The sequence below is a fragment of the Quercus lobata genome, chromosome 12, assembly GCF_001633185.2.
Source record: "Quercus lobata isolate SW786 chromosome 12, ValleyOak3.0 Primary Assembly, whole genome shotgun sequence".
In the NCBI taxonomy this organism is placed as follows: Eukaryota; Viridiplantae; Streptophyta; class Magnoliopsida; order Fagales; family Fagaceae; genus Quercus; species Quercus lobata.
The window spans coordinates 21,472,705-21,486,386 of record NC_044915.1 but is presented as its reverse complement, the minus strand read 5'-3'; the positions used below and the strand labels follow the sequence as shown (position 1 = coordinate 21,486,386).

At 39.7% G+C, this 13,682-nt stretch overlaps 1 protein-coding gene across 1 annotated transcript; it reads right to left on the bottom strand.

The window, feature by feature from the left end:
- Window positions 1–4,509: 4,509 nt before the first annotated feature.
- LOC115970380 lies at window positions 4,510–5,103 on the bottom strand. Its single transcript, XM_031090020.1, has one exon. The coding sequence runs from the start codon at window positions 5,101–5,103 to the stop codon at window positions 4,510–4,512; it is 594 nt and encodes a 197-aa protein (XP_030945880.1).
- Window positions 5,104–13,682: the final 8,579 nt, after the last annotated feature.

Genomic DNA, 13,682 nt, shown 5'->3' with positions numbered 1-13,682 from the left:
CCAGTTGGTGGGTAGGGATGACCCACAGATTCTGATGGATCCACCTGAGTTCATGCTTGCCCCACACTCCATGATTGATGATGAATACAACTCGTGGGGGAGTGGTGTTTCCTATGCCGAGCGGCTTCTTGAGGGGTTGGAATATGGGGAGTTCAACATCACTCGCCTCATGTCTTCTCTTACTGTTCAAGTCTATGCTCAAACTCTTATACTTCTTCTCTCTCTTTTTTATTTGTTTGTCATGACTCCTAATGTGGGGAATTATCATAGAGGGGACCACCAGTGAGCCCATTGATCCTCCACATATCCCTTGGACGGTCTATGCTTATGGCCCAGATGGCTTTGCTCAAGAGCGTGTCGTGCCTTATAACCCCAATGTCATGGGCTATCCTTTCCCTCCTAACACTCGAGTGGTGAGTCCTTTCTTCCCTTTGTCCTTTCTTTTTGCCAAATTTCTCTTCTTGTTTCGGTCACTAACCCTTCTATCTTCAAATTGTAGCCCACTATCCAAGAGCATGAGGAGTTGGTATGGCTGGTGGGGAATCTTAAGTTGGAGGCAACCAACTACTTGAGGGAGCTATATGGTCCTGGAGGAGTGGCCCACCCAGGTGGTGGCGATGATGACGATGATGATGATGATGATAGTGGTGAGAAGGAGGATTCAAAAGCGATTCTTAGCTACCAACCAAGGAAGAGGTGGCACCGTTGATTACCTGCAGTCACAACATATGTACAATAAACAACACACAACTTTTTCTTTTAATATTTTTTTTTATTCCCTTTAGGAGAAATTTAGGATTGGTTTGAGACAAAGGATTTTATTTAAGAACATCTTTTTACATTTATCCTTTTGATTGGAATTTAGCACTTAATTTATAATATAATGATAAATTGTATGCTTCTATACAACTTTGCTTCTTTGATGCCTGGAATGTTGTGCTTGGAACATGTCTTGAATGATTCTTTAAGTCATAGGAACCCTAGAAATTTTTGGGAGTAGGAAAAACTCTGCTCAAAACAGGGGAACATGGGCTTCTGCCAAGCGTCGTGCATACGTAAAAATGAGCCTACGTACGCAGCTTTGACTTTGCGTACGCAGGGTTGATCCTGCGTACGTGGGCTGCAAATCAAAAAAAACCTAGCCGACTTACTTAGGTATAAAAGTAGCCGTTTGAGTCCGAATCCCTCACCAACGTATTTCCAATCTAGAGAACACTTTTTTGAAGTCTCCCAATGGCAGAAAACTCTCCTCTTGATGTCTCTACTTGGATTAGGAAGCTTGGTCCCAATTTCAAGGATTCTATTGCTCCCTATGGCATTTCTTGCATCTTCCCTTACCATCAAATTAGGGTGAATGAACCTCTTTTTCATGCGGCTGCCAACTATTGGGTTCCTTCTTGGCATGCATTCCGCTTCAACAGAATAGAATTATGCCCCATTATTCAGGAATTTGCTGCTATCATAGGTGAATTGGAGATTGATGATCTTATCTTTCCTACCATGGGTGGAGATCTTCCTTCTTTATTGCGAGTTATGTTGGACATTCCTAAATCCATAGCCAATAGGTGGTGTCTATTTGGTAAACTCAACCTTAGGATTATCTTTGATTACTTTTCCGGTTTGGGCTTTCCTTAGGGTGAGAGGCCACAATCGTACTACCTTCGTGGCTTTTGCCTATGTGCCCTTGCAAGATATTTCTTGGTCCAATAGTCACATTGTGTGGATCTTCAAATGTGCATGGTGGCTTATGAGCTAAAGAGATAATCCAGTAGGCTTGATCTTGGTGGAAACTCTCAATGGCTTGGATGCCTTTTCAAAGGAAGGAAACAAGCTTCATTGCAGGAAGTCCTCTTCGTCTTCAAGTATAATCCCTAGCTTTTGCCTATATTCTCAACCTAGCAGGATTCCTCTAATTTTGCATGGATTTCCTTGAGGTTTTCAACCCATCGAGGCACCTTATATCACCTTTCATCTTTGTCTCTTCATTTATTTTTTTCACTTATGCTCTCCACTTTTTTTTTTTCTCCCTCTCTTCTCTCCTTTTTTTTTTCCTACAGATTTGGCTACAAGAGAGGCTTCGGTTGCTTCATCTTCCTACTGTGCCCTTCAATAACTACCTTTCTAGGCACCTTAGGGATCGCTGGCTTCGAGATGTCCTGGGTTTTGAAGCCTACATGGAGCTTATGAGTTGCCTAAAGGAGACCGACATTTAGTGGATCGTGGAATGGTGACATATCTTAAGCATGGTCCATGGTTGTTGCAAGGATCATTATGTGACTTTAGTTGGGCTTCGTTGCTGCTCTTACTACTCCACTTATTGTATCTCAAGGCAATTTGGAGAGCATCAAGGAGCTCCTAATGATGAGGGTTCCTTCCACACTATGGTGTTCACCAATAGGATCTTGGGTAGGATTAGTGAAGCTTGGCCACGTCATAGAGTGATGAAAGAAATTGTTCCTCCCAAATATATCTATCCCACTACAAGCTACAAGCAATGGTTGGTGGATGACATGAAGTAGATTTTGAAGGATGAAAGGCTCATATGAAGACTAGCAAGAAGATAAGAAGGACTGAGTGACCGCCTTGATATGCCCCATGTTTTACTTTTTTGTACTTTTACGATTCTTATGTTTTTGTTTTTGAATTTAATAAAGGATTGGAATGTTTCAAATCCCCTATGAAAACAAACTTATTATCCTTTAATTTGAGCAATGAGAGAATTTCCCTTTTTTATTATCTTTGCTTATTGTCATCTCTTTTATTGTTTTTTTCTTCTTTTTTTCTTTTTCTTTTTCCTTTGCTATGTAATTTTTGCCCATGACGTCCTTTGAGGAATTTTCGCCATGCCCATAGTCTTTTCCCTTAACTTTTTCCTAGATCACCCTTTCGAGTTTTCAATCTAGCGGGGTTCTTTTACCTTAATTTTTGTCTAGGCTGTCCTTTCGGGTTTTCAACCTAGCAGGCTTTTTTTTTTCTTTTTCTTTTTCTTTTAAATGTGGTATTTCCGGAGCCTATCCATGTTAATGGGGCGAAGCATCTCTTCCCCATCCAAATCCATGATTCTTGTAGCACCTTTAGATATGATCTTCTTAATGATAAAAGGACTAGACTACCTAGGCTTTATTTTTCCTCTTGGATCAAAATTATCATCTCTAAGCACCTTTAGGACCAAGTCCCCTTCCTTAAGTTTTCTTGGTTTCACTTTCTTGTTGAATGCTCTAACAATCATTTTTTGGTATCCTAATGCATGGTATTGTGCCCTAGCTCTCTTCTCATCTATCAAAGCCAATTGTTCATATCTTGCCTTAGCCTAATCCTCTTCTAGGACCTTAGTTTCTACCAATACCCTCAAAGATTGTATCTCCACCTTAATAGGAAGCACTGCCTCACTACCATAAACCAAATAGTAAGGTGTTGCCCTAGTCAATGCTCAGATAGAAGTTCTATAACCTCATAGGGCAAACAGAAGTTTCTCAGCCCAATCTTTGTATGTCACTACCATCTTGGCTATGATATTCTTCACATTCTTATTGGCTACTTCTATGGCCCCATTAGCTTGCAGTAGATATGGTGAAGACTTGTGATGCTCAATGCCATACTCTTCCATGACCTTTTGGACTTTACCTTCAAAATGAGAACCATTATCAAAAATGATCCCTTGGGGCACCCTAAACCGACATATGATGTTGTTTTCTAAGAACCGAGCCACATGCTTAGCCTTCAACATGGAGTAGGAGGCTACTTCCACCCACTTAGTGAAGTAGTCAATTGCCACTAAAATGTACTCATGCCCGTTCGAAACCTTAGGAGCTATTCTTCTTATCACATCTATGCCCCAAACTGAGAATGGTCATGGAGAGGTCATGCTGTACAACTCACTAGGTAAAACATGATTCAAGTTGGCGTGTGTCTGACAATCATGGCAACTCTTCACATAGTCCACACAATCAACCTCCTTCATATTCCAGTAGTACCTTACCCGTAGGATTTTCTTGGCTAACATTCTTCCATTCATATGAGAGCCATAAATTCCTTGATGAACTTCTTCCATTACCCTCTCGGCTTCTTCTTTCTTCAAGCAACGAAGGTGTACACCATCATAGGACCTTCTATAGAGTCGTCCTCTATATAGGATGTATTGAGTTGCCATCATCCTAGTAGAACAACGTTATCTCTTGTTGGCACCATCCAGATATGCCCCTAGTTCCAAGAACCCCATGATGTCATAGTACCATGGAACTTCCTCTTCCTCTATGGCCATTATTGAAGTTTCGGTCTTCCTTTTGTGCACTTCTTCATAACTTTGTTCGATCTCTAAGGGTCGTGTCCGTACTCCCTCAGGTATTTCAACCATGGAGGCTAAAGTAGCTAAGGCATCTGCAAATTAATTCTGAGCTCTAGGGATGATTGCGTACTCAATCTTGTCAAAGGTCTTGGTCAAGTCCTCTAGGTTTTGTTGATAGGACTTTAAGTGTTCTTCCTTCATTTTCCACAACCTTTTCGCTTAGTCTATAACCAAAGTTGAGTCCCCAAAGACTTCGGCTGAAGAGCTTCCATTCCGACGATGCAAGCTTCATATTCAGCCATGTTGCTAGCCACTTCAAAGCTCAATTTGATTGCCAAAGGTATGTGAGATCTCTCGAGAGTGATCAAGAGAATCCCTATCCCATTTCCATATTGGTTTACGGCTCCATCAAAGTACATTTTCCATATCCCTAATTCAACATCCAAAATGTCTTCATCTGAAAAATCCTCCTTACCATCCTCCCTCTCTATAGGATTCTTGACACAAAAATTTGACACGATGCTTCCCTTGATAGTTTTTCTAGCCACATACTTCAAATCGAATTCTACCAATAAGATTAACCATCTCGACAATCTTCCACTCAAAGCAGGTTTCTCAAAGAGGTACTTCAATGGGTCCATTCTTGCCACCACCCATATTTGGAAGGGTAAAATGATATGCCTCAATTTCTGTACAACCCAAACAAGTGTGAAGCATGACTTTTCTATGGAAGTGTACCTAGTCTCGTAATCATGGAATCTCATGCTTAAGTAATATATTACCCTCTCATTCTTCTCATTATCTTCTTGTGCAAGCATACTTTTCACCGCATCCCTTATGGTGGAAAGGTATAGGAGTAAGGGTTTTCCATGTTGTGGAGACACTAGGATAGGTGGGTGGATGAGATATTCCTTGATAAGTTCAATGGCTTTTTGGCACTCATCGTTCCATGTGTGTGGTTCATTCTTCCTTAGGAGTTTAAAGATGGGCTCATAAGTGGAGGTGAGCTTGGCAATGAATTGACTAATGTATTATAGTCGACCCAAGAAACCCTTGATCATTTTCTTACTTTTGGGTGGAGGCATCTCTAATATGGCTTTGATCTTGGATGGGTCAACAGTGTCATTGCTCTTAGCCTTCAATGCCATGCTCTTACCCTTACTAGATTTCCCAATCCTTGTCAAACCCAACTCATAGGTCTACAGATTGCCAACCAACTTTGTCAAAGGAATTTTGTCAATATCCTTCAATTCCTCAATCGTGGTGATCTTAGCATGAAATCTCTCGGGTAGAGATCTAAGCACCTTTCTAACAATCTTGGGTTCGGGAATGGTTTCCCCAAGATTAAAGGTTGAGTTCACTATGTTCTTGAGCTTGGCGTAGAACTTATCAAATGACTTATCCTCCTCCATCTTAATCTCTTCAAACCTCATGGTAAGCCTCTGAAGCTTCAAATCCTTGACAGCCTTAGTTCCTTCATATGTTGTTTGGAGGATGATCCATGCTTTTTTAGCAATTTCAATAGAGGGTATCTTCTTGAACTCCTCATTCGTGACCGCACTGAATAACGCATTCAATGCCCTGCTGTTGAAGTTTGCCGCCTTGATCTTAGCATCATACCAATCGGCCGGTGCTTCCTTTGCTTGGCCTAGCCTATCTCCACAGCTTACCACACCTTTTCATCTAATGACTACAAGAAAGCTCTCATGCATTCTTTCCAATATGCAAAGTTAGTGCCATCAAATAAAGGAGGTATAATAAGAGATTGTCCTCTATCCATGACAAACAGGAGTCAATGAATCACACAACAAAGATTAAAACCTAATTAGAGTGTGTTTGCTCTGATACCACTTGATAGGCCAAGAATGTATTGACCCCTTATGATGAATTAACAAATTAATTAGCCAAGTTAATTAATTAATTCAATTAGCATGCAATAAGCGTGGTAGCACAAACAAATCACCAACTAAGTTAAAATGCAGCGGAAAATAAATTGACACAGTGATTTGTTTACGAATGGGGAAAACCTACACGGCAAAAACCCCACCGGGTGATTTTAAAGTCACCACCCCCGAGAATTCATTATTATCACAACAAACGGTTACAAATAAAGGAATCCCAGTACCTTATACTAACCTATAGTTGAACTCTTACCCTAATACCTAATTGGACTTGTTTTGTAGTGACAATATTTCATTTCAATGCACGGCACCCAGTACGTGACTAACCAATTCGATGCGCGGATCCCAGTATAAGGCTTACTCACCAACTTGAAAAGGATGCCAATACGTGACTAACCAATTCGATGCGCAAATCCCAGTATGAGGCTTACTCACCAACTTGAAAAGGATGTTGGCTGCAAAGTTCTTCAGTTCATCCACATGATGAAGATCACGAAGCTCCTTGGTTACAAAACCCTACTGTGTACAAACACAACAGCTTCTTGAATAGAAAGATGAACAAGGGCATATGTCTTCGGTTCACAATATGCTTGTGAAAAACTTTTGCATTGAGGTGCATCAGCTGTGACAGCTCTTAAAACAATCCTTATATATGTTTAGAGTTGTGAGAAAAGAAAACTCAAACATCTATACATGGATTGGAGTGAAATCAGATCTGAAAAACTAATTTTCATAAACCTTGACAGATACCCTATCTATCGAGCAACTGTCGAGCATCGGGCTTAAACAACCTTTTAAACCTCGATAGATACTAGCTGTTGAGTTTTAAAATCCAGCACTTTTTCACTTGATTCTTGGACAGACATGCATGGCTTTAACACTTGAACTTGAAATCTTGTTCCTTGAAACATTAAACACGTCCTAGATCTACTCAATTACAAGTAAAGTGTGTTTTGTTAAAGGATTAGCAAATTCTATATTGACATATATTCCTAACATGATTCACATATGTCCTAACATATAAGTACTTCTTTCCCATTCAAGGCATCCAGGAGAGCCTTACGATACTTTTGAGAGACCATGAGAAAGCCCCATACGAACACATGAGCTTGGGTCTTCTTCAATTACATCAAGACCCTATCTTCTTCTTCTTTTCCTCTAGGTTCCATGGGTTTGGATCCTCCCCTTAGATCCCTACCAGGATGATCATTTTCTAAAAAAGATGGCTCGTAGTGCTTCACACTCCTAGTGATATTTGCTACATTGTCCTCCAAAACTCTTTTCTTCAATTCCGTAAGTCCTTTGGGATGTATTCCCCATATTTCTATTGCTTCCTTTAAGACTTCATCCGTTTCATCTCATATTCCTTAGACTTGCATGGCATTGATATTGAAATTTGTAGTTTCTATCAACTTCGAGCAATCCCATTCAACTTCATCTACTTGTACCCAATTTTGATATGGTGGGAGAGCCCTATGGTAATCGGGCAAAGGGTTCTTTCTAATGTTGGGTTTGGTGATGATGTTAGAATTTGGGAGGGTTCCATTGTCTACGAGGTCTTGTATGTGTTTGAGGCGAAAGCAATTGTCGGTTTTATGGCCAGAGTTTTGGTGGTAATGGCAATATTCATTGAGGTTCCAAAAGGGAGGTATTGGATTAGGCATGGATGTGGCGTCTAAAGGCTTGATGAATCCTTTGGAGGATAGGTTTTTATATGCTTGGGTGAGGGTCATTCCCAGGTCGGAGAATTCTCAGCGAGCTTTCTTTGGATAGGCTAATGTTGGTTGGGGTATGATGGCGCTTACATTTACGGGATTGGGGGCTTTAGTGGTGGTCCCCCCTCCATATGTCTTCTTGGTTGGACACTTGCTTTCCCCTTTCTCTAATTGTCCATTGTTGAGAGCATCTTCAATTCTTGTCCCACAATCACATAATTCTCCAAATGAACTAATAGGCGATGACAAAAGGCCACTGTTATAAACTGGAAGCAAGTTCTTTATAATCATGTTGATTTGGTCTTTCTTATTTGGCCTATTGACCATTATAGATGCCTTGTTCTTCTATCTAGTCATGTATTTGGAAAACGTCTCCCCTATGCCTTGTTTGGTAGTCTCTAAATCCCTTAGAGTCACATCAATCATGGTGTTGAAGATGAATTGGTCCACAAACAACTCCACTAGCTCATTCCACACCTTGGTTTTGTTTGGATCAAGACTATAATACCATCTCGATGTACCTCCCGTGAGTGAAAAGGGAAATGCATGCAAAGTTTGCCTCTCATCTAGCCCTTTCATTTCCGCAATGCTTAGGTATCTTCTTATGTGATGCTTTGGATCCCTAGTCCCATCAAATTTTTCCACATCAGAGATTTTGAACTGAGGAGGCAACGCAATGGGAGTCTTTGAGCTTACTCCCCCCATTTTATAGAGGTAGTCATCCATCCCTTATGCCTTACGGAAGGAAAGTTGCATCTTCTCCATATTTTCCCTCATAGCTATGGTTTCGGCGATAAGCTTATCAAATTGCTTGTTTCTCTCATACTCCATTATGTCTTTTTCGTCCCATTCTTCATCTTCCTCCTCATCATCATGGATTTCCACACGTGTGGATTTCTTGAGCCTAGATTCTTCCAACCTAGTGAGACGCCATCCCATTTTCTTAGGGGCTTCTCCATGTTCTTCCAAAGCCATAAGGATCTTTTGTGCCATTGGGTCTTCCGTGGAGGTAGCCATTGTCTCTTGGGGGTTTTCTTCTTCTTGGTACGTATCCTCTGACTTGATTAAGCGCTTTCCTTTCTCTTGAATCCAAATGGGAGTGGGGATGTGTTTTCTTGACTTTAGCGGTGCAATGATGCCTGAAAAGAAGTCCCATTTTCATTAAGTTCATGTCCCTATTAAAAGGTTCCTTTTAAACTTAGATGTTCTTGGAAAATTCTTAAGTTCATTTTAATGAAGGCCTAATTAAAATGATGATACGTACCCGGCCTGACCCTAATGGGTCGGATTTTACCCGGTCTGATAAGGAATAGGGTCGGATTTGGGTTTTTTTTTTTAAAAACCCGAACCAGGTCCAAGTCGGGTCCGGGTTTTTACAAAAATTCAACCCGAACCCGACCCGACCCAACCCGGTTATATATAATTTATAATTCCTCAAATACCCTCATATATATATATATATATATATATATATTTATATATATTGTTATAAACCCTAAAATTTCTATTCCTCATCCTCATTTCATTTCAGCTCACATAGCTCGCCTTTCTCATCTCTATTCTCTTCAGTCTCACTCACACAATCTCACTCTCTCACTCACAAATCACAATCTCACTCACTCTCAATCTCACCTTCGGCCAACTCTCTCACCGCCGGTCCAACTCTCGCTGCCGTACCAAGCCTTCGCCGCCATCCCAAGCTCTGTCAATGTCACCGATGCCAAGCTCTCTACTCTCTTAACTCCGTTTTGTCCTCGCCGTCGCCGATCTCGCACTATCGCATAGTCCTCTGCCCCTCTCATCTTCCTCGCGTGACACGGCCTCACTCCACCTCATTCTCCATTTTTTTTTTCTGGGTTCAGTTAACCTCAATCATGTGAGTTTGTGTTTGTGTTTATGATTTCTGAAAGGGAAAAATGAAAATCATAGATCTGAAATTTGTGTTTGGTTTGTGATTTTGAAAGGGAAAATCATAGATCTGAAATCTGTGTTTGTGATTTCTATGTTTATGTTGTGATTGTGTTTGGATTTGTGTTTGTGATTTTGGGCCGAAAAATCATAAATCAAAATTTTTGTTTCTGATTTTGGGTTGGGTTGGATATGACCGACAGGGCGGGTTTGGGGTGGGAAAAAATACTCGTTTATTAAACGGGCCGGATTCGGGTTATAGTAGTAGGCCCACGGGTCGGGTTCGGGTATAGAAAAACCTGGCCCGAACCCAACCCGTTGCCATTCCTACTCTCATAGATCCTTGCCCCTTATTTAATTGGGCTTTTGTCTATTTACAATAAAGCTCTCACCTTACTCTCATGGGCTTTCATTAGAATGTACTTAGGAATCTTCAACCCTTTGTCTCAAACTTGGGTCTACAATGTATTCATCACATTTGGGCTTTTCATTTTTATTCATTATTTCAACACTCTTTTTGAAATAGCCCTCTAGCTAGAATACTTTGTAGCCATCCTTTCAAAGTCTATGAAATTCTCATCATTTTGGGCCTAGGCATACAATAAAGAGACCCAAGATTAGGGAGTTTCATTTTGGCTTTGATTCAGGCATACTTGTTACCTTAAGCCCAAAGTCCTCTTTTCCGAAAGGCCTTTTAATTGGGCCCATGATAGCAATTAGGCTATAGTCTTATGAACCTTTCAAGTTAAGATATACCTTTGGATTTAGGGACAAGCCTCTTATATGTGAAAACTTCTTTTCTTTTGTCCCACAACATCTTAGGGTATATCATAACTTTAAGGCCATCCTTTCCATTTTTATACATTTTATTTGTCCCTTAGAATTAGGTGAACACATGATATATAGTTGAACAAATAAGAGATATATAAAGGGTACCCTTCATGGTAAGATCTAGGATCTCTCTAGTGTGAGTAGGCACCCTAAGGCTAAAGGGATAGATAAGTAGGTCACTCACAACTAAGTGGGCTATGATTCCAACTGAGGGCCTAAATGGACCCCATAGTGGATTGGTAGCAAACCTTTATAGTACTCAAGGCCCATTATAGGTAATGACACTGATTGTGAGTTGGTGGGATGAACTTCAAAAAAATTGGGCCCAAATGGAGCCTTCCATCTTCCCACTCATCATCAATTGAGGTTAAGGGACAAAAGAACAAGTGAATGTGTGTGCAACAAGTATTGAAAATATTTTTATCAAGGTTAAGAAATAAGACACATAGGAATTAAACTCATTGTCCCCAGCAGAGTCGCCACTGTGGGAACAACGAAATGGAATCACCTAGTTATATGGTCTAGGAACCATGAAATAGCGTCCTTTCGAGAAAGGACCTTTGATCTTACTACCAGAGTTTTGGTTCAGAGTTTAGGTGCGTTCTTGGAAAGGTGTTAGGCCCCCAAAATTGCCCAACCCTAAGGTTGGCCTCCCATCATTGTGTCTTATACCTTAACCTCATTAAAAGCACTTTCAACACTTGCATCTATACTCACGCACACACTAACATACATCTATGCATACAATCATGGTATCCTTCATCCCAAAACACATATACTTATCAATCTAAAACAAAAGCAAGCCAAGGCGCAAAAGAAAACCCTAACATTCATCTAACATGTGAAAACCAATCATGCATCTACAACAAGGCAGCAAGCAAACATATTACAAAACCCTAATCTTACATCTAAGCATATTCTCTCATATCATCAAAGTGAAACCCTAATACAATGCATGAACATCGCTAATGCATGACTTATCCTTTACTTACCTCTCAGTAGCACAGTACTTATGGCGTCAATGCATGAACATGTGAATGCATGATATTAACATTAAGAAACCCTAATCTACACATGTGATAACAAATAAACATTTTAAAAAGTAGACAAATAGTTATGGGGCTTGAAACATATGAAAAGGAGGCTACACGGAATACACATGTGAGTGTAGAAACAAAACAAACAAAAATTAGGGTTTCTGGGTAACGGCATCATGCACGCTAGAATAGATCTGCGTACGCATGAGTTCAGTCTGCGGGTGTAGGCTAGATCATGCATATGCAGATCCTTACCTAGAAAACCTAATTTACACAGAAATAGAGCAGAAGCCAAACAATACATAAAACAAAAAATCTAACAACCTAACATGCTTAAAGACATAAAAAAACCTAAAACTAACCTAAACAAACATGTGTAAACATAAACTAAATAAAACACATATTAAAATAAAGATTAAAGGCACAAAAGAAAAGGAAAAGTTTAAAAGGATACCTTAAAGTAAAAACTCCTAGGCTTCATTTTTTACCATTCTCCTCAATCAAATCGATCATAATTCAATAAAATAGTGATTAGCAACCTTAAACTCAAAGGATTGGGGCTAGAAAAGGTCCCAATCAAATAAAAATGACTTGAGGGTGTTTTATGAAAAACTCCCTTTTGATTCACTATTTTCTAGTGAATCTTGGGTTTTTCCATTGGGATTTCTGTCTATCTTGAAAATGCACTATGTAAGGCTTTTTATAGTTGAAAAAATGGGATTTGGAATGGCCACCAGATGATGTGGGATTCATTCCAAACCTCAACCATTATTGCAAAAAGCTTGCCTTTCTTATGCTTTTGAAACCCTAGCTGTGTACGCAAGAATGTGTCTGCGTACGTAGGCTGCGACTCGCATATGCAAGCCGCGACTCACGTTCATAGGCTAAGAGCCACTTTGGTCATTTAATTTCCAAAATATATTTTTTTTTCTCATTTAAAAGGTTATATTTTCCATTTTAACACTCCTTAAATCACTTTAATATCTTATTGGCTCTAAACTGGCCTTTGGCCTTAGAGTTCGAGCATTATTAGGGAACGGGGGCTCAAGTCATAAGGGGTAAAAAAATGCGGTGTCTACACCAAGCGCCCTGCGTATGCAAATTTGACTTTGCATACGCAGGGTTCACCTTGCGTACGTGGGCCGCGAATCAGAAAAACCCTAACTTACTTACTTAAGTATAAAAGTAGTTGTTTGAGTCCAAAACCCTCACCAACATATTTCCAACCCAGAGAAAACTTTTTTGAGGTCCTCCGATGGCAGAAAACTCTCCTCTTGATGTCTCCACTTGGATTAGGAAGCTTGGTCCTGATTTCAAGGATTCCATTACTCCTTATGGTCTTTCTTGCACTTTTCCCTATCATAAAAGAGAAGGAAAAAGAAAAAGTTTAAGACTAGATACCTCACACAAAAACTTTTAAGCTTAATTTTGACCGTTCCCCTCAGTCAAATCTATTCACAAATGTGAAAAACTCCCTTTTGATTCACTATTTTCTAGTGAATCTTAAGTTTTTCCCATGGGATTTCTCTGTGTTTTGAAATGTACCATGTAAGGCTTTTTATAGTTGAAAAAATGGGGTTTGGAACGGTTTCTAGACTGTGTGATTCATTCCAAACCTAGACATGGCAAAATGGGCGGGGCGGGGCGGGTCAGGTTCAGGTCAAGTTAAACGGGTTGCAGGTCAAATGGATTGCAAGTCAAAACGGGTCATTTAAGCAGGTTAAAAACATGTTCAAGTTAATCGGGGTGCAAGTCGGGTTAGGTTGACTTGAATTTTTCACATGATTTTTTTTTTTTTTAATAAAGAAAACAACATGTATTTGCCGTTTGGAAAGTCATACAACAAATTACTTGATGTAAAATGCATTACTTTGAATTCACCACTTATATCAAGAATGAACTCAATTAAACTTATAAATACTTATTCAATAATTTTAAAATTATACAAATCCTAACATTGTTATCTAAAACAAAATAACACAAAAATAAGTAAAACAAAAACACA